Raw genomic sequence first — 21,154 nt, forward strand, 5'->3', positions numbered from 1 at the left:
AGGAGTCCATTAAAAGTAAGACAGATAAAATGTTCATGAGTGAGCTTTAGAGGTGAAGTGTTTGCTCTACATTTTCACAGTCAGGTCAGCTGTTTGCCACCATTTCCAGTCTTTACACTAAGCTAACTTGTCTCCCCACAGCAGCGTCAAATTTAATAGACAGACATGAGAGTACTAACATTTCTCCCATTTAACTCCAGACAAAAAAAAAAGCAAATTAGCATATTTCCCAAAATTGTGAACTATTAAATTCAAACAGTCTTTACATTTTCCTTTAAATACTGAAATTATTTACATCGTTTAAATTTCCGCGACGTAATCAAACCTTAACCGTGGTGGAAGATGAGAAGGATTAATGATTTAAGGATTAATGATTTAAGGATAGCGACATCTTAGATAGAGCCTTACAAACATGTACAGTTTTCTTTCTTTTGGAAGTCTGACTTTCAGAACAAAACAGCACCCAAGTGGATGTCCAGATTTCACGTGTATGTTGACCCTGTTGTTGATACATTTAAAATACAGGAGTGAATCCAAGTTGAGAATCTTTATGAGTTTTACAGAACAGATGTCCACTTCCCGCACATACCGGGTCCAAGAACTGTTGCCCATAGAGTCAGGAGAAAATGCATTAGGGTGTGAGGAGGTCTCGAGGATTGAGATTAGCCACTAGACAGACGTCATAGCTGTCGTGCATGGCTGCTCGTCTTTCCACCACCGTCCACACATTGTCCGCAGGGTCCAATTCCAAAATCTCCTTGGTGATGATCTCATGACGACCTGCAGCCATGGGAGAATTTATGTAAGTGATGGCTGACCAAAATCTAATTTCCAGAGGCACTGCCTCATCAGTTAGCCGCAATTTTCTAACTCTGACGCAAACAGAAAGTGTTCCTTGTGTTTGAGGGATAGCCATTTCCTCCAAAGTCAATCTGATAAAAATGTTAGAGACTATGCAGAAAAGATGCTGCTAAATATACTCAATATAACTGACAGGCAATCAATAACTGACCGGCCCCTTTGTAGTATCCACAGAGGTAGAGCTTTCCCGCCACTTCTCCGATGTTGGAGGCGTTGCTTCGAAGGGAAAGTAGGGATGTGGGGAGAGTCGGTCCGGCCCTCCAGGTGTCTGTATCAGGGTTGTAGATCTCCACAGAACTCAGACAACGACGTGATTGTCCACGGTCCTCTCCATCACATCCTATACCACCTGAAATGCACACATACATCATCTTGCTCCAATGCAGAATATAAAGTAATACTAATACAGGACTATACACAGGAATACAGTCTTAAAGTCTGACCTAATACGTAGATTTCTCCATTGAGGACAGCAGAGCCACAGCGGTACCTGGAGTACTTCATCCGGGCACACTCTGTCCACCTGTCTTTGCCAGGGTCAAACTGAAATACTCGATTACTCAGCTTGTCAGGCTCATCATCTGGGTGATCCTGAGGGAACAAGAAGAGACACTGAGGCATAGGGAAGAAAAAAAGACAAAAAATTATAACAGAGAGATGAGAAGCAGCATTGGAGAAACAGTGAAGGAAAAAAAGGCCCACAAGACACGTTAAAGTCAATCTTCCAGCATCTGAATTTAAACCACTGAGTAGATTTAATGCTATTCAGGATTTTGTATGTAAATTTCGATGGCATGAAGTATGTTGTAAATTACATCATCTCAGAGTGCCTGTTGTGGACAAAGGGCAATCTTTGGATGCTGCTAACTGACAAGGTGACATCTCTTTTTGAGTCTGTGTTTAACTTCCTGTATTATTTTGTAAGTAATCCACCTTCAGTATTATTTGTACTTTTACTTCCTGCTATTGTTAAGTTTCCTGCCAATTTCTGTACACTCCTGTGCTGTGTTATCATCTCAGTCAAGAGTGTGTAGCTGGTTCTGCATTGCAGGTTTAAGAAGGAGAATAAAATTAAAAAAGGTTTTCAGAGGCCTTAAATAATGGATCCTTTTTTTTATACCTGCGGGTTAAATCAGTTTTTGTCTGTTTGCTCAACTGGCCATTCTGAACCTGATAGTGAACCAGCCTCTTCTTGGTCATGGACGCATTGGTGCCTTCCTCTTCTGCACACCTACCATTTGATAAAAAGCTATTTTTACTGACAGGCCAGTGTACCTGTGGTGTCCAGCCCCCCAGCACGTACAGATGCTCCTTTAGGCTCACAGCGCAGTGACAGGCTAAAGGAACAGGCAGAGGAGCGAAGCTGAGCCAGCTGCCTCCTCTCTTCAGGGACCATCTCTCCACGCTGTCTGTGATGACGTAATGATTTCTCACTTTCATCTGGCCGCCTATCAAATACAGGGCGTCGCCTACCAGCCCTAAAGCATACATGTCCCTGTATGCTACTGAGCACAACTCCACCCAGCTGTTCTCCTCTGAATTATTGTACCTGGAACATAAACAGGCAGTTCAGATTTTCAATGCAGTCCCATTTCAAAAATAATGCTTATTAATTATATAAGAGCGCACACACACCTATAGATATCAACCCTCTTCATCCTGTGTTGGTCCTCTGCCTCTATGGCCACCACTATGTTGTTGTCTTGTGTCACTGCTCCTGCTGTGATCTGTCCCATACCACCACAGCCCCTCAGTGGAGAGGGGACGTAATAAATCTTTCTACCATAGGGGTCAAAGCAAAAACTGAGGTCAGCAAGTCCTCCACGTCGGGCAGGCACTCCCTCCGAATTCACTCCACCCAGACAGAGCAGGAGGTCAGTAGTCTCCATGCCATAGCGAAGAGCCGGGCGAGGTGGAGCTGATGTCTCACAGAGACCTGAGGTCTGGAGAGCTGCATCAATCATCCCGAAGCACTCAGCATCCCGCAGCAGCACCTGGAATATTTATTGAATAAACATGAAAGTCTGACTACCTATCTCATGATAAATGTGGATAAGGAGTTTGACTTTTATTACTATTACTACAAGTACTAGGACCCTCCCATCCCTTCTCACCGGGTTTCTTCTCCTTGCTTTACGGAGAAATCCAGGGTCCACAAGCTCCAGCCGGACACGCCTGAGTAACTCCACAGCCTGTGCTTCACTATGCGAGTCACCCCTGCGCTTCTCGACCCAACGCAACACCAGCTGCAGCACAACCTCCTCCTGCGATATGTTGAGGTCATCTGAACCAAGCAGATCACCAAGACTCTGGGCATCCAGCTCAAGCACTTCTTCTTCCTCACACACCTGGAGAGGGCAGGATAAAGAAGGGAGCAAAAACCAAAACAATGAAATAGAAAAAAAGAAAAACAATGGTCTAGTTGATGGTGGCCAAGATTGTTGAAAAGCTGCATCAAAACAACATTTTAAATTCCAATAGTAATTCTACACCTGTGTTAAGAAGCTGAAAAAAGTGGGGATGACTGGAAAAATTACCCAGCTTCAGTATGTCAAAGTTAAAGCAGCCTGATCCAAGGGGACTTAAATTGACATATAGTTATTTTCATTAATGGAGCCAGGAATGAATAAAGCTCCAGATGAGAGAGCATTTGACACTGGTTATACTGAATGCCCCACCTGTGCAAAGTGTTGACAGAGGTATCTGAAGGCACAGTCAGCCAGACTGCTTGCCCCCAGGTCTCTGGCCCAGTGGTACAGACCGACACAGTTGGATGGGTCCATTCGGGCCTCCATGTGGCTCTGACACAACCTAACTCAGTAATAAGAAAGAGAGGATGGGAACAAACAATTATCAGTACTTCTTCTATAGGCCACTAATATAGTACATCTGTTAATCTTAGTTTAATGGATTAATCATCGCAGTTCCTAAACCAACCTGAAGGCTCCATCTATGTGGAGCAAGAAGGCAGCAGCAGCCACTCCCTGGATGTTGCAATTTGAAAGGGGGAGTTCAGCACGGTACATGTAGTCCAGTAGCAGCTCCAGGCTCTGGGCAGGAGTATCTCTGAGAGGAACCTCTCCTCCTCGGGTCTCCTTCAGACCACATGTAAACATGGCCTGGACACAATGATTTACAAAAATAATGAAACATAAGTACATTTACAGTCTCATTGCATCATCAACACATTTGCTGAGCAGTTCTGCAACATGCATGTTGCATCATCTTTAATTGTCCTCAACAACTTCCAACATGTCCTGTGCATGGCCACTTCACCCGGAAGTAAGGACTGAATGCCGACAGCACCGCCTTGTGGCAAGGAAAGGGAATGCCTTCTGCCAGCAGCAGCACATCAGTGAGCTCCTCAGATGTTCTCATCCTCTCCAGCTGCCTGAGGAGGAGTAAGCCATGCTCTGCCTGAGCAGGCTGCAGCACTTCAGTCTCATCCATGGATTCACTGTTCTGGATGTCGGCACCACTACTGTCAGCACAGAGAGAGCGACATTGTGGAAAATCTATGACAAACACATCAGAAAGAATAATAAGAAAGAGCATCAGGGAGAGTTTGATGTACACACACTTTTGTGAAATGTTCCTCGTGACTTTACACCACTGCGCTTGTACTGTTTCAAACCTGGATCAACTAAAGGTCAGTAATGTGCACTATATTTTTTTTACCAGGTCATTGTTTTTTGATTCACATCTGAAAAAAGGGTTCTCTCCCCAAATACAAACCCTGATGTTACAAATTTATTTTATTCTGGAGTTTCAAATCTTGTCACATCATTTAAAACTCAAACAGAGGGGACAGCTAAACATTGAGTTTCCATTTGTTTTGTAATCTTTGTGTGATTTGCAACTGGGGCTTAACCAGTTTCACTGTATTACAATCTGAACAAAAATTTGAATTTGAAAGAAAAATGTCTGCTCAGGTAAAGGTTGAAGGCTGAATGATTGTATGATAATCTTTAGTGGGCTGGATTCCTGTACAGAGTACATTTGGTTCACTTTCTGTTTCCACCAGCTGAGCTAATGAATCACAACCAGCTGTTTCACACGAGTGAGTTTTCCCAACCAATCACATGGTCACAATAATACAAAAACACTATGGACACGTGTTTTTTCACACAAGTGAGGGGCTGCATATAAAACCATCTTGGGTTTTACGCATCAGTTTAACCTGTAACCTAATACCAATCACAAAAGAGACCAATGGATTTGACAAAAGAGGCAGAATTAAGATGTTTCTAATATTTCACATCATTTAATCACAGACTAATACACTACCTACCTTAAACCAGTATCTTTAACTGTTTCTGCCCCGTACTAGCTGGCCCACCAATTCACATGCTTGTGGATTCGAAAATGACGCTGTCAGTGGATGAGCTAAACATACACAGGTCAGCTCACAGACATGCAGAGGCAGGTCACAGTGTGAGTAGCATGATAGCATGACTTTAGCTAATCACATGCAGAAAAACGACCATACCAGTGGTGTCCAAAGGCCAAGATTTAGAAGTTTCTGAACTGAGATGACATGAGTCTTGATGCCTTAAACTAGCTACAACATAGGCTGGTTTATTTTTGTTTGCTTGCAGATCTGTCTCGTGTTCTGTGCTATTTGCTGCCAGGGACTGGGGGCAGTTGCATGCTCACTGGTTAAAAAATAAAGTTTAAAATAGATCAGCAAATCCTGGTGGAGCTGTTGGTCTGTTCAGGTTTCGAGAGGTGGCTGTGCAGTCAGTCCTTATGCTCATTCAAACATGGGGCTTATTTATAGATTAAATGAGGAAGATCTGTTCCCTTATCTTCATTGTTCCTTGGGTGAACAGGTACTTTTCCAGCTGCTCTATTTTTCTATGTAATTTTTGCTTTCTCACGCTGTCAAATCCCGCATTTATAATCTTAACGTCACTATACTTGCCTAATGATCTTTCTGCCTACTTTTTTTTGTCAGTCAGTTTCTCATCTCTGTTCTTTAAATGTCATAATATTTCTGTCATTCTGCCTCTCAGACCTCCTCATATCCAACTCACATCCGTCTGGTTTTGCTCCAACCAAGTTGTTTCTCACTTCTAATGATACACAAACCTATTCATCCATTTATGTAAATTCATATATGCACACACAGGCAAGCAAAACCAGATGGAAAACATGAAATATACCAACAGCTAGATGGGGTTTGCACAAATATCCCATGGCTCACACAGAGGGAACCAGCATTATCACAATCTGTTCTAAACTCAACTTCAGTGGTAAATTTGTATAAACACCTTTGTTTTAATATGCTTGGTAGCACATTTTACTGCCACACAGTTGTTTGCTACAGAAAATAGCTATGCTCAAAACACTGCTGATGCAGATGACTGCTCTAAGCGGTTTTACGGGGGTCTTTGGACAAGCGACGAGAGCCAGAACTAAACACACAGTCAAACATTCACAAAGGTCCATATGTGTCTGCTTCCTGGACAGGTTACTGAAGGAGACATGGATAGCCGTACAGTGTTTCAGGCTAATTGTTCTCCAACATGCACAGTCGAGCATACTGTATTACACAACAGTGGGAAGAAAGCAATGTGGTCCCTGCAGTTTACAGGGGGTGTGGATTAATCAATGACACCAGGTCAGGATGTGGATACATGGACCTGTCTCCATTTGTGAAACGTGCTCTTGCATGTGTTTGTGGCAGAAAGCGCTGTCAGCCTACTGGCTCTGATCCCAGCTCTTCATCTGGACGTTAGGCCTCATGTTTACCTCGGGAAGGCCTCAGAATACATGTATGGATCTGAAGGTACTTATGAAGTGAAAGAAACTATAAAATTGTTTTTGAAAATTGCTAATTTGACTTTAATAATCCACGTCCATATGCAGTATAAGCACATTTTAAAACTGTTTCATGAAGACTTTGTTGATTCTCTGACTTTTCCTCTTGTGCAACCATGAGGTTTACATTTGAAATTAATAATTAAGTGACATGTCTCAACAATTATTGGAAAGGTTGCCATCAAATACTACTCATGCCCCCTTAGGATGAATTTAAATTTCGCTGATGATCCCCTCCCATTTTATTCAGAACAAAACTTTTGGAGATGACGCGTCCGTTAGACTCGGCTATACTTTCTCTTTAATGTTAATTAGCATATGTTACAATGTTAACATGCTAAAATAAGATGTAATACCTGCTTAAAAGTCTTTATGTGACATTTATATATATTTACCTGTGAGTAGCATGCTTATTTTATATTTTCTCCAGTCTCTCATCTCATTTTGTCCTTTCTTTTTCTTTTCTTTTCTTTTCTTTTCTTTTCTTTTCTTTTCTTTTCTTTTCTTTTCTTTTCTTTTCTTTTCTTTTCTTTTCTTTTCTTTTCTTTTCTTTTCTTTTCTTTTCTTTTCTTTTCTTTTCTGTTTTAGCAACTAGGTAAGGAAAAAAACTGACTTCAAGGCCGTAACAAAATCTACAACCCTTAACAGGTTATCTCTTAACATATAACCCACATAACACTTAATCATCATCCCATCAGTTAAATGATTTATCTCTCTATTTGCCTTTTGATAAGTTAATACAAGAAAGGTAGGTTGCAGCAGCATCCTGTATTTGGAAGACTCACGCTCAGTTAATCACGCTCAGTTTGTGAATAGTCTCAGCCTAGTTATTCTATTTATGCTGTGAAACACGTGCATAGTTAGTTTCATAATGCGTTGGTGTTGCTCAATTTTAGTAAGTGAATGCATGAACATTCAGATCAACAAATACTGTATTTTAAAGAAAGTAAGGACACTGAATCTAGACCTCTACTTGCATGTATGCACACATTTGCTACACAACAATTAGAACTACATATGACACACTCAAATAACAAAAAACTACAGAGGTGATTTTCAAGCAGGGAGTTGTCGATGCCAGGAAATACTCATGCCTAGGGGTACGTGGAAAAATTAGGAAGGTGTCAGATAAATTGAATAAATTCAAATTCTGATTTGCAAAAAAACCAAAACAAAACCCCCAAAAAACATTCACATGTTTGAGTTTTGGAACAAATGCACAAGGCTGTTCTTTGGTATCATGTATTGTATTGGACACATCCCAGCATCCCACAAACCTGACAAACTTTTATAAAAGTAGTGTCAAGTGAGATCAAATATAAGGATCAAACCTACACATCAAACGTGTTTTGATCCAAAAAACAACAAGTATGAACCTTTAACTGTGTAATAACAGACTTAGTCAGGTCTTTTATGTATACGCTTGGCAACAGTTGTGTGCAGAGTTTCATCTTAGATTTGAATGTATGTGTTCACAGTTATTAGTGGTTATTCTTTTAGCTGTGCTTGGTCATTAAAATGTTCTCAGGTTTTAACAGCACACATTTACATGTGTGTAACATGGTCTGGGGTTAATATGTGTAAAAATGTTTCCTGGTATGTCCAACACTCATTTATTGGTGTTAGTTATTTGAGTGAAGTGTCCTTCTGTGAGTGAGTTGCTCCTTTACGTAAATGTTATGGACCTGTGACGGTGATTGTTTTGCCTTTGGTCACTGGATAACACAAGAACCTGAAGAGGCTTGGAAACACTCCATTTTTTAAAAGACAACATAAATATATATTTTCAAGAATTGAAAGCACATAGAAAGTCATTTTCAACTGTGGTGCTGCAGAAGCGAAACGTTAAATTTGGGCTCTTGAAATTATTATCTAAAACAGAAGGTATACCGTGAGACAAACTTTTCCCATTACTTTAATAAGATCAAATACAACTAAATAAATCCAATCTGTATAACTGTATTTCCCATTGATAGTCAATGGGAATTTTTTTCTATTTCAAGCACTCCTCCTCATCAGTAAAAACACCATTAAAACATAAACTGTTGAGGACAACATGTTAAACATAAACCACTGAGGAAAACCATAAAAAAACAACTCTTGTACAGGATGTCTTGCCACACGTAATTCACTGATATGCTGTGCAAGGTGTGTTCCAGTAAAACAGTGATGCTAAAAGATTTGAGAAAATAATTACGAGAGAGATAAAAAATACTTTTATTCTTTTTGTGGACCATTTAGTCCCAATGGGCAGCAAACATGCCGAATATGAGTGGGTATACCTGGCTTTCTCAGCGCCAATAAGATTTAAATACCTCAACTAATTCTAGGTATTTCCATTCATTTTGCTGGCAGTGTTAACAACTCTAGCATTACGTTTTTCAAATTTTCTCATGGCAAAAGACTGTCAACAGAGTATTGTCTCTTGTCAGATTTGACATCAGTTCTTCTGCATTAGTTTAACCTTCTTAAACCTGCTTCTCTCAAACTTTATAGCACATCATTCTCCTGTTCACACAGCCAGAGCAACAAGAAAAAAACCACAACCACAACCTTCCTGCTGACAATTACAATGTTGGTTCTTTATCTCCTGAGTGAGTGAAGCTAGATAGCCATAAAGATAAGATGCCTCTGACACATACACACAACCCCAACCAGCACAGCTCCACAAGTAAAAGAGGAGTGTGCTTTATTTAGAAAAAGCCCTATACAAACTTTACTCTATAACACAGGACTAGGTAATTATCACCAGGTGTGTGTGTTAACGCATATGCATTACCATATGGTTCACCGTTTATCAGCTGCTGTGTTTCAGTGTGTCTCTCAGGGACATGTTTACCATTTTTACAGTTTTTTTAGGATTTACCAAAGTGGAGCCTTCCAGCCTATTTTCTCCAAGTTAATCCCTGTAGGCCAACACACACAAACACATGTTATACTTGTATACAGAACTGGGACATGTGGGGTAATGACTGTCCTCTTATAGGGACAGGAAAGGAACAGCCACACCCACAATCCAAAAAGAGGTGGCTTTACTCTCACTGCACAGTGGTGACACCTGTGGCTGCTCCTCCGAATCAAGAGGACCCTCGGGAAGAAAAGCAGGAACTACAGACACCAGCTTCACGAAGACCTGCTGAATTTTCTGACAGACATGGAGATAGAGGAGAAGGATTATTTTGTGCACAGGGAGGTTCTGGATGAGTTACGTCTGGATGAAGTAGCACAAAAAGGAATGTGGTCCACAAAACCCACCTTGGGTGAACGGGTGAAAGAGTCTCTGAGGTAAAACAGACACGGGGGAAGGAGGTGATAAACTGACAAACAAATATAATATTTTCAAGATTATAAGTGTATGTGCTTTGGTGTATATGTGGCTTTACTGAGCCTCTAACTGCTCACTGAACCTCTTAAAAGTGACTCATGAATGAATGATGGAGTCGTGAATGAATGTGTGTGTGTTTAAATGTGTGTGTGGTTTCTGTGTTTTTAGTTGCTTAACTGGCTTGTTATCACAAAGTTGAGGGATTTATAATTAAAAAACATCTGACCAATAATTTAATCCGAGTCAAAGTTCTCCGTTTTAGTCAGTTGGTATCTTTTTTAATGACCCGTGATAGATCATATAAGACTCTTAAAAACCACTGAACAAGCATAGTATCACGGGGCATATTTTAAGAACAAATATATTCACTTCAACTAACTCAATGAATGAATGGTAATCTTCGGAAAAGCAGGATATGACCCAATTTGTTTACTTACCAGTTTCTGAAGCCTTTCTTGGAAAAAGAAAATTCAATATTAGTTTTTGCTGGCAGCATTCTTCCATTTTAATATCAAATACTTGTTACGACTGTGAACAGTAGCATACCAATATGCTGGTGTTATGCAGGCTGTCACTGTTTTACAAGGCCAGCTGATAAAACCTGGTGCAGGTGTTACAATTCACAACTCTCACTGGTCTCATTGTTTTTAAAATGTGTCAAAAACCTAAAATGTGTTTTGCAGTTTTCAGCCTCTCTTCAACAAGCTAAATTAAAACGCTTGCACACAAACCAGAGGACTAAAGCTAAAAAACCTTCACGTCTAGCCAGACTGACATTCTATATGTGTGTGACTTCAGGATTACAAACTATAACATGAATCTTATTGATTTCTGGATTGTTGCAGGTGTTCAGTGCCCAGGCTGAAGCTCACACTCCTAAATTGGATTCCCGTTCTCGGCTGGTTGCCTCGTTACTCCTTCAGAGAAAATGCCGTGGGCGACCTGATATCTGGCTGCAGCGTGGGCATCATGCATCTGCCGCAGGGTTTGTATGTATGAGTGTGTACACAAGAGGTAGCTCTGAGTTGATCCACCTTAGAAACTTAAGGCATGACACTGCAGGTGAACTTTCCCCATTGATAACTTATATGGAGAGAATTTTATTTTTTTCTAAAAAAAAAAATCTAAAGTTTTGTGTTTGAATATGTGAATGTGGCATAATATACTCTGTACAAATCTTCATAAATTATACTAGAAAGTTTGGTGCATGTAAGGGATACTGAAGTGGAGCTTACTCCAGTTCTCCCGTATCAGAAAACAACCTTTGAATACATTAATGCTAACTTTTCTTGAGTTTGAAAGAAATCTACAGCTGCAAGTACAAAAAAATATAGTATAATAAACACCTAAATATGTATTTTAGATGTCCAAATTGACCAGTAAATGAAAAACAGCGTAGCCGGCAGTCCACAAATCTCTCATTTTAAAGGTATAGTTCAACATTTTAGGAAGCGTATTCTCTTATTTTCTTACCAAAAGTGACATGGGAAGATTGATAGCACCCTCATACCTGTCTGTTAATTATGAAGCCATAGCTGTATTTAATGTTTAAAACAGAAACTAGAAGAGGGAGAAACAGCCAGCCTGGCTCTGTCCTAATGTAAACAGGACAAGTTGGGGTATCAGTGGAGTCTCTGCTGGTTCATATTTAATGGGCAGACATGAGTGTGGTATCAATATAGTCATCTCACTCTTATTAAGACAGAGATTATTTCTCAAAATGTGAAACAATTTCATTAACAATTTAAACAGACAAAATGGTGTCTATAGCGTTCATTCAATTAGTTTTGGTTTTTTATACAAGGTATGGCATATGCTCTTCTGGCTTCCCTGCGCCCAGTGTATGGACTCTACACCTCCCTCTACCCAGTGCTGATCTACTTCATTTTTGGTACTTCCAGACATATCTCCATAGGTGGGTAGCAACATGTGTGTGAGTGGTTCTGATAAAAAAAAAAAATTTAAAAAAAAGGGAAAGACATGCAATTTTAAAAACTGTCAACATGGATAAACTGATTCTTCCTAATGTCTTTGAGCATTAATATGTGTGTTTTACATGCCTGTGTTTTGTCTATCCAGGTACATTTGCTGTGATCAGCATCATGATTGGGAGTGTGACAGAAAGGCTGGGACCAGACAGTGATTTTATTGAAAATGAGACTAATGGGACAGAAAGTGTGAACATCGATGCAAGGGACGCCTACAGAGTACAGATAGCATGTTCCCTCACAGTCTTGGCAGGCATCTTTCAGGTGTGTGTTTCATGTGTGCACGTGTCTAATGTGACCACACTGAAAACTCTTTGACTTTATGGAGGTATTGAGAAACTTTTCAGGTCATATCTCACCACTTTTGATCAAGTCTCTCTAATTTCCCCTCTTAAGATCCTGTTGGGTGTGGTGAGGTTTGGTTTTGTGGTCACCTACTTGTCTGAGCCGCTCATTCGTGGTTACACTACAGGATCAGCGTGTCATGTGTGCGTCTCCCAGCTCAAGTACCTGTTTGGAGTCACACCATTGCGCTTCACTGGTCCGCTCTCCCTCATTTATGTAAGTATGTCGTGCATTATAAAGCTCACACTTTGGTACAATTTTGAGTTACTTACACTTCTGCACTTTCATTTCATGCTGCTTCTGCCTCACTAGATTTCAAGGGAAATATTATGCTTTGTAGTTTAAGATTTTACAAAACAAGTAATGAGCTACGAATTGTCACAAAGTCAATTCAGTTAAATTATTTCCAGCGCGACCAGTTACATCAGTAAACGTGTCCTCCTCCGGTGAATGTATTAGTAGTTCTTGCTCCTTTTTTTGGGTAACTAATCAAGTAAGTAAAGTATAGTGCTGTGCTATTGATTCAGATCTTCATACACATTTTTTCTACGACTTGTTTCATTGCACTCAAAGGCCATGCACACTGACGCATGGGGTTTTAGTTGCTCTAGCTGATCTCAGCTGATCTGATTGTAGCTGGGTGGAGCTAGCAGGGAATTATGGGAGGTATAGAAATAATTTCACCCGCCCTAACACGTGCAACTGCACATGCCCTCACAAACCTGAGAAGAAATCATTGTGGAGTAAAGTATTTATATTACTGGGTAATGGTTGTGTATCGACTTTAGGTCAAGTTTTGTCTACAGAACAAATATTTTGTTTTTTTTGGCAATTGATGGATTTTTGCATATCAATATACTTGTTACATTCTTCTTGCTACATTTCAGTTAAAAGCTACAAAAGTGACTAAATCCGCTGTAAATGGACTGAATTTATATCCCACGTTTGTCCAAAGAACTTCACAATGTGCCTCATGTTCATGCACACACATACACATCCTGATGACAGTGAGCTAAGGAAGGTGCTTGCCTAACAATCAGGAGCAAATTAGTTCAAGGAAATTTTGATTTGTACACAGGAGCAAACCTGCAGTTACTCCAGAGCCCGGTCTACCTGCTGGGCCACAGTTGCTTTGCCTTTGTCAATCAACATTTTTCAAAGTAACTCAGGGTGAACATTTAATGTGCATAAAAGCAGAATACTTGCAGTGGTGTTAGTCACAAACGCACTCAAAACTATTGTGGAAAGAAGAAATGTCTCGTAATTATTTATGAAATAGACGGGAACACCATACATTTCAATGGAGACGTGGAAGTATCTTGAGCATCTTATTTTTCTACATATGAATCAAAGAAAAATTAATGTCGGTTACTTGAGTAAGAAAAAATATACTTAACGGTCTCAAATGAACAAAAAAAACCCCATCTTTGTCTACAGATTAGTTGCACTGCAGAGCTGTGCATTGTTTGACATTTCAAGATGTGTCCACTCCCTCTGCTTTGATGAAGCAAGGTGGCAAAGATTGCAGGCCTTTCTTGTTTCTTTCTACAATATATGTCCATTATGATTATGATTTTTAATGGTCTTCTGCTGTTCATTCCTTCTCTCCTCCACTGTTTTCCTCACAGACTCTGGTGGATCTTTGCAGGCTGCTGCCTCAGACGAAGGTACCAGAGCTGGTGGTCAGCCTGGTGGCACTCGCTGTTCTCATTGTGGTCAAAGAAATCAATGGCTGCTACAGACAGAAGCTGCCTATGCCTGTCCCTATAGAGCTCATAGTTGTGAGTCCTCCCTTCACTCTTTTTTTTTTCTGCTCACACAGCAGGTGTATTCATTTATTAGTCCAGCAGGGGGCATCTTGACCACAATACAGAAATGAGGGTTTGTTGACCTTATTTTACACTCACAAAAAAGAGTGTGGAAAGAAATGATTCATCCCATGTTGTGATACTGAAATAACCTTTCTTTTGAATTTTTTTTTTTTCTAAACAGATCATAGGAGCAACAATTATTACCCACTTCTGCGGACTTAGTAGTAAATACTTTATTGATGTCGTTGGAGAGATTCCCAGTGGGTAAGTTCATCTTTGTGTAGACAAAAGAGGAGTAGACAGGCTTGTCAGGGGGAACTCGGGGTAGCTGTTTACAAGACTGTTTACAAGATCACAGACACAAAAATCACACATTTCATGGTTGTCAGAAATTTGTGTGTCAGAAAGTAACACGCTGCACAGAAATAATGTCTGTATCGTATTGGTGAGTTTCCAAATGCTTCTTTTCTTCCGAGACGCTACTGTAGTTGAATCCTTAAGTGAGCAGGGTTCCCCCGGAAGTAACAGAACAGGGAGGTGTAAACAGAAGATATAACGGCGGATTATTGACACGTACTGTAAACAAAAGTTTCTTGCCATTAAAGTTAGAATAGGGGAGCACCTGAACATTACATTTTTGGTACAAGCAAAGGTTGAATGTTCGGCGTGTTTCTGTTACGGGTCCGAGGAATGGTACCACAGCAACAAAAATGAATATCCTGTAGGACACAGGTAAAGTTCAGCAACAATGAAGACAGGAAGCATTCAGTTCTTCTTCCCAGATTGCATCTGAGGAGTGAGCGGGAGTCACACCCTAAAAACAACCTGCGCGCAACTGCTCCGGTGTCAACAGTTCCTCCTGAGGAGCTGCAACTCTTTACTGTCCCTCGATCTGTACAGTCCATGTGTTTAAATTACATTCTGTAATTCTGAATTCCTAAGCTCACGTTGTACATATTAAGTTGCCAAAAATTAACAATCACAAATTAAATCATAAATTAACATAAATGTGGTCAAATTTTTGGGTGTGCCACATTTCCACATTATTAAAAAGGGCCATGTGTGTCCTGGAAAACACAAACCTTAACCATTCATCCTTCTCTCTGGCTCCAGGCTCAAGGCCCCTCGTGCTCCAGATGCCTCTTTGTTCTCAAAGGTTATCGGTGATGCTTTTGCTGTGGCCATTGTGGGCTTTGCCATCAACATTTCTTTGGGCAAAACATTTGCCCTCAAACATGGCTACAAGGTGGACAGCAATCAGGTGAAGAAAACACAACACACAAACTCAATGTGGTACTCATAAAGAGCTGATAGAGTTATACTTGTAGCCCCTGTCTACATGACTGACTCACTGCTAACAGGAGGCAGTAAAACTTTGGCCTAATATTAGACATTACTCTTGAATTAAACCTCGCCTTGACTGCAAATACAAGAATAACTTGTTGGCCAAACATGCAATTGAACCAGTAATTATGCAGGTCAATTTCCAAATACTACTGTATAATCCCTCAAACTTCTCCCTGTGCTTGACATAATGTGACAAATTTTGCAATTTATTTGCAACATATCAATCAAGATTTGACTCAAGTTAGCTGTTATACATCTGACAAGAATAAATGATGTGATTAAATGTTTGTGTTAGAAAAATTACTCAGAGGCTTTATTCAAAATCAAACATATCGGACATGTATTCTTGCAAGAAGGAGCAAATACATGTACACTCAAAGAAAGGTGTCCAGCATTGCTCAAAGTCCTTCCTCCGTAGTTCAGCTTTTATACAGTGTGACAATCAGTTGACAGTCACCCCCACTTCCTCTTGCATGTCCGGTTTTGTAGCTAGTACTGAGTGAGGTCGTAGGTCACAAGACAAAGGTACAGAGACGTTGTAACTGAGACTATAGAACCATGTTGTGCAACGGATAAATGAGTACATCTTTTCTGAGACAATAGGAACATGTTGTGCAACAGATAGACAAACATTTGACAAGTATAATGAGTTCATTATTTTTCCATCAGTTTGATTAAAATAAAGATACAAGTTGTATGTGGTGATACATGGGATCCCAGGTACAGAAGAGTATGTGCTTATTCATGGTCTTCTGATCGGTTCCTCCTTAATGCAAATTGGCCTGGATTGACCTTCACTGTCTACCCTTTGCTGGTAAATCAGGTTATGTCATCAGTTTACTGGAAAAATGATGAATGTTTCTCTGAAAATAGTTGCACACAAAGAAAGAGCCTTTTTTTTTTTTTTACACGCACATTTAGAGATGTATTTTTAAAAACCTCTTACCATTGTCTGTAACACAAAGACTTGTTCACACACTCTCACTTGCGGAGGCATGTGATTGGGATCATTCTGCTCTGCAGAGAGTCGGGTTGGGAGCATTTAGTCCCTCTAAGAGCCGGCCTGCTAAATCATTAATGCCCAACAAGCTTTATGCAATCAAGTGTCTTAAATAAGCTGGCCGCTGTTCTCAGCGTGGCAATGATGTGTTGACCTGGCTCTAAAGTTAATGAACATTCATGTTAACTGACCCAAAAGCAACAGACTCCAGACAAATGCCGACGGAGGGCATGATCACATGCACATCAAAGGTCATTAATTGGATGAAAGATCTTGTTTTGTTTTTTTTGCCAACATGTGTATGTTTAACTAAAATATTCCGTCTGTCTTGTTGGTTCTGTTTTCCAGGAGCTGGTTGCCCTGGGTCTTAGTAACACTGTCGGCGGGTTTTTTCAGTGTTACTCTGTGACTTCTTCCTTGTCTCGCAGTCTTGTTCAGGAGAGCACAGGGGGCAAGACACAGGTAAAAACATATGTGATTCAGCAGCACAAACATAGTGCTAGTCAAAGGTTTCAGGTCCCAAAAGTAAAGTGAGAATATTTTCTAAAATAATGTCATTAATAGTTTTTAATTTATCAATTACCTCCAAAGTGCAGAGATAAACCTGAATCAAATCAATATGTGGTGTGGCCACCATTTCCTTTTTAAAAAGCACCAATTAAACAGTTAGCAGGCAGGTTGTTCCCTGCATCTTAGAGGACTTCAGTTCTTCTATGGATTTAGGGACCAATCAGACGCCTCCCTGATGGTATTACATGATGGATCAAAATCGTAGCCTCTGACTTCCCTAAAACATTTGCAAAGCAGTGTAGCTTATGTTTGTCTTGAGACCATTTATTGTGCAGTAAGTGTGTTTTTCTCTGTCTGTGTTTTGTCAGGTTGCGGGAGTTATTTCCTCCATCATTGTGCTGATCACAGTTTTGAAAATAGGTGCTCTCTTTGAAGATCTCCCCAAGGTAACACTCTGCTTCTTGTATAACGTCTCACTAAGAATCAACATCTCTCCTGGCTGCAGGTATGTGGGAATTTATCTGTATTTGTTCCTCAGGCTGTCCTGTCCACAATCGTGTTTGTGAATTTGAAAGGAATGTTTAAGCAATTCATGGATGTACCTACGCTGTGGAGGACCAACAAGGTTGATCTGGTGAGACTTCATCCTCTTTGACATTCATTCTGCTCAGTTGAATACTGTGTTGAATACTGCCTGCATCTTATTGCACTGCTGACCCCACTGACTGTCAGTGTTCACGCTGCCCTCTAGCTGGTGTGGCTGGTAACATTCATAAGCACCATCCTGCTCAACCTGGACCTGGGTCTGGCTGTCGCCATTGGCTTTTCCATGCTCACCTTCATCTTCAGAACACAAGTGTAACGACACACCCCTTATTATTATTATTTACTGATGTATGTGCAAACATGATGGAGGACTTTAGTGAGTTTTTCACAGAACTGCAGGTTAGTTATCACTGTAATAATGACATTTTTTATACTTTTCAGACCTCGCTACTCTATCTTGGGCAACGTCCCAGGCACGGACCTGTATCTGGACACAGACACCTACAGACAGGTAAGAATACTGCAAAGACTCGTATTCATTCACAGAACGTTAAAAGTACGCTAATACACTAAACTAAGATGGTAAACATGTTAAACCTTAGCACATCAGCTAAACATCAACCTGTTAATAATGTAGTGAACATGACAGCCAATTTAGCCATGCTTATGTTAACCACAGCTTCACAGAGCTGCTAATGTGGCTGTAGACTCCCGGTCTCACTTATGAGACGGGATTGTTTCATGAGTACCGCAAACAAATTCACATCTATCATGTGGTGACAGAAATCTCAATAACTGGGCAAAAAAACCCAAAAAACTACCATTTTAAAATGCTAAGTGTAAAAGAGGAAATATGCATTTTGACCTGCAATTTGGTCCAACAGACCCTTTTAGAGGAGCACTCTGTAGATAGAGTTACATCTACTTTCAATCATTAAGTGGCAGAAGAGCTCCATTTAGTCAAATGATACTTGGGGGGAGGCAGAAAGAGCAAATGAGAGAAGAACAGGGTGTAACTTTCTGAAGTCCTCTACTTCCCGATTCGTCCCCGCAGGCTAAAGAGATTCCAGGAATTAAAATCTTCCGTTCATCTACAACTATCTACTACACGAATGCTGAGATGTACTTAGAGGTCCTGCAAGAGAAGGTGTGTATATGTGTCTATGAATATCTGTGTGTGTGTGTGTGAGGAGGCTGTGTGCGCATTTGGTTACAAGATGTAATCACTGTTCGCCGTCTACAGCAACCTTAATTGCTTTCATTATCTCTCCCACTCGTCTCACTTTCTCCTCTCTCTCTTTAATGCTATGCTTGGCTTTTTGTGCAGAGTGGAATTGAAATCGGGAAGCTGCTGACGGCAAAGAAGAAACGACATGCAAAGCAGAAGCGTAAAGAAGAGAAAGAGAAAAAGAAAGCCACCAAGGAGGCCAAGAAACAAGTACTAAACGTGGTTTAGGTTCCACTGATTCTTCTGGAATAATACCAATCAGTTATGAATTTCAACTTGCAGGTTTCTCATAGTTGTTTTTACTTTTCCATCCTGTCTAATGGATCATTCTCTTTGAAGGAGTCTGAGATGAACAGGAGGAAAGTCCCTGCAGGAACGAAGGGACACAGTCAGGGGAGCGGTGTAGCCTTAAGCGTGATAGAAACGGCTCCAAACGGCCCCAGTAAAGGCCAAGTAAACTTGGCTTACCATTACGACACAACCTTGTCAGACTCGGACTCAGACACAGGTTGCCACGGTGATGACAGCATCACCCAAGCTTCGCACCACAGCGATGAAGAGAAAGGAAAGGCCTGCGCATCAGGCACGCACACCATCATCCTGGACGTTTCCACAACCAGCTTTGTGGACACAGTCACTATAAAGACACTTAAAAATGTATGTGTGCCAGGATCTGTCTGTGTCCAAATGAATAATTGAATCATCACATATCAAATAAGTGACAACAGAGGGCATGCATGTTCATCTGTAATTATTTGAAGAGTAAATGCTGCAATAAAATGATGCTTTTTCTTTCAGATTTTCAGGGACTTTGGAGAGATTGATGTGCACGTCTATTTAGCTGGCTGCCAAGGTGAGGGACACAGCAGACAGAACGAAGGCAAAGTTAATGTCCTTAATGCAGATTCAAGTCCCTAAAGCTTTTGATAATTAATCCATCAAGGTCTCAGTCGAACATAAATATTTATTTGTATAATCACGAAACACTTTCCCTCTAATGCATTAATGGTCTCTCATTGTCATGCATGTTTTTCTGTCTGTTTGTGTGGTCAAATATTAGCCTGTGTCGTGGAGCAGCTGGAAATGGCGGATTTCTTCTCAGAGTCCATCCCAAAGAGCAGGCTGTTTTTCACAGTTCATGATGCAGTGCTTCATATTCTCAAGAAACTGGGGCAGACAGACTTGATGCTTGTGAGTCGACATCACTATTCATTACACTCTTGAGATCTCTCATCTTATCACTCATCATTGCTGTAATATATTCTCAAATTTTCAAACTCTCAGCCTTGAAATGTTCACAATTTATTTTCAGGATGTTTACTGCGACATCAAGATGTGACCAGCAGGGGTCAGATTGTTTCAACTCTCGCGAGATTCCTCTTCCTCTTCCTCCTCCTCACCCCCCTCCTCCTGTTAGGCTGCAGGCAGTTTCATTGCTCACTATTGGTCGCCATTGTCTCCTCCCCTTCCAGTGGAAGAAAATGCACCACCTTGACATGGCGGCCGGTTGCCATGGAAATACTGGGAGCCGTTACTATGGCTACGGGCTTTTTATGATATCGTCTAATGAGATAGCCAGCAATACGTCATTGCAGCTCTCTTGCTCTGTGGTGTGTGTGTGTGTGTGTGTGTGTGTGTGTGTGTGTGTGTGTGTGTGTGTGTGTGTGTGTGTGTGTGTGTGTGTGTGTGTGTGTGTGTGTGTGAGACAGCGGTGGGGCGGGGGTTGAGTGGGAGAATGTAACACTGGACTAATAGGAGTCTGTATTTATAGTCTGTGTGAGAGAGTACTGAGGGAGTGAAAGGTTGCCTGCGAGGGGAAAGTCATATGTGAGAGGTGCTGTTGTGAACACAGTCCCCGATGTGTGCGTGCGTGCATGTGTGTGTCTGTCAGTCTGTACTCTTAAAGAGGAGGAAAGCCAAATGTCTCCCATAATTAATCAATGAAATGAATCAATGATAAGTAAATACAGTATTTGTCACCGATATGATTGTGCCATTGACATTGTTTTTTAAATTTTTTACATTACACCTCATTTGCTCCAAATTTGCTCCAATTTAAAAGAGCATCAGCTTAAAAAAAAAACAAAAAAAAAACATGGGTGTATTTATAGTCAGGATTCACATGTCTGACTCCTCTGACATTTGAGCTCCCTTCTATTTTCGGGATTGTGTCATCTGTTATTGAAGCTAAACACGGTTTAATAATATGCTCTGTTTTCCATGTATTGAACTGGATGGCCCAACCAAAGATAACTGCCCACAGCCATAATTCTTTTACATTTTTATTTACTTTTTACTTTTAAGAGTGTTTGTTGGAAATGGGTTTGAAATCATGTTTAGTATGTTCCAACTTATGAACAGTTTCCTGAT

The 21,154-nt window shown here is 40.6% G+C and overlaps 2 protein-coding genes across 4 annotated transcripts in view; one reads left to right on the plus strand and one right to left on the minus strand.

Moving 5' to 3' along the window:
• Positions 1-5,503, minus strand: part of LOC138636947 (kelch repeat and BTB domain-containing protein 12-like) — a 6,210-nt gene extending 707 nt beyond the window's left edge. The window contains exons 1-10 of one of the 3 annotated variants that reach the window (XM_069725349.1): positions 5,351-5,503; positions 4,138-4,376; positions 3,799-3,980; positions 3,540-3,672; positions 2,976-3,209; positions 2,497-2,855; positions 2,137-2,410; positions 1,305-1,452; positions 1,013-1,210; positions 1-780 (exon numbers count right to left, since the gene is read on the minus strand). The exon at positions 1-780 is cut by the window's left edge and continues 707 nt beyond it. In XM_069725349.1, coding sequence (XP_069581450.1) covers positions 632-780; positions 1,013-1,210; positions 1,305-1,452; positions 2,137-2,410; positions 2,497-2,855; positions 2,976-3,209; positions 3,540-3,672; positions 3,799-3,980; positions 4,138-4,311 — 1,851 coding nt within the window. In that variant the 5' untranslated portion in view covers positions 4,312-4,376; positions 5,351-5,503 and the 3' untranslated portion in view covers positions 1-631. Of the gene's footprint in view, positions 781-1,012; positions 1,211-1,304; positions 1,453-2,136; positions 2,411-2,496; positions 2,856-2,975; positions 3,210-3,539; positions 3,673-3,798; positions 3,981-4,137 lie in introns of all 3 variants that reach the window. The other 2 variants (XM_069725341.1, XM_069725357.1) reach the window with 2 other exon arrangements.
• A 4,335-nt stretch (positions 5,504-9,838) lies between these two features.
• On the plus strand, positions 9,839-20,819 carry LOC138637101 (solute carrier family 26 member 6-like). Its single transcript, XM_069725584.1, has 19 exons — positions 9,839-9,969; positions 10,855-10,994; positions 11,814-11,924; positions 12,089-12,261; positions 12,394-12,558; positions 13,971-14,123; positions 14,335-14,417; positions 15,267-15,414; positions 16,849-16,962; positions 17,379-17,456; positions 17,549-17,644; positions 17,762-17,868; positions 17,998-18,067; positions 18,611-18,703; positions 18,884-18,994; positions 19,124-19,441; positions 19,583-19,637; positions 19,845-19,975; positions 20,097-20,819. Exons 1-19 carry the CDS (start codon positions 9,839-9,841, stop codon positions 20,121-20,123), a joined length of 2,304 nt encoding a protein of 767 aa, XP_069581685.1. The 3' UTR covers positions 20,124-20,819.
• Positions 20,820-21,154: the final 335 nt, after the last annotated feature.

Source organism: Brachyistius frenatus, unplaced genomic scaffold, assembly GCF_029030835.1.
Source record: "Brachyistius frenatus isolate BFR_SWC_R1_liver_20210118 unplaced genomic scaffold, ASM2903083v1 Contig_6, whole genome shotgun sequence".
Lineage (NCBI taxonomy): Eukaryota > Metazoa > Chordata > Actinopteri > Embiotocidae > Brachyistius > Brachyistius frenatus.

Excerpts from the sequence above, each read along its gene's own strand:
- LOC138637101 (XM_069725584.1), top strand. The coding sequence starts at position 9,839 with ATGGAGATAGAGGAGAAGGATTATTTTGTGCACAGGGAGGTTCTGGAT. Across the intron at positions 11,925-12,088 it reads TTCCAGACATATCTCCATAG|GTACATTTGCTGTGATCAGC; the intron begins GTGGGTAGCAAC and ends TTGTCTATCCAG. Across the intron at positions 18,704-18,883 it reads TAGAGGTCCTGCAAGAGAAG|AGTGGAATTGAAATCGGGAA; the intron begins GTGTGTATATGT and ends CTTTTTGTGCAG.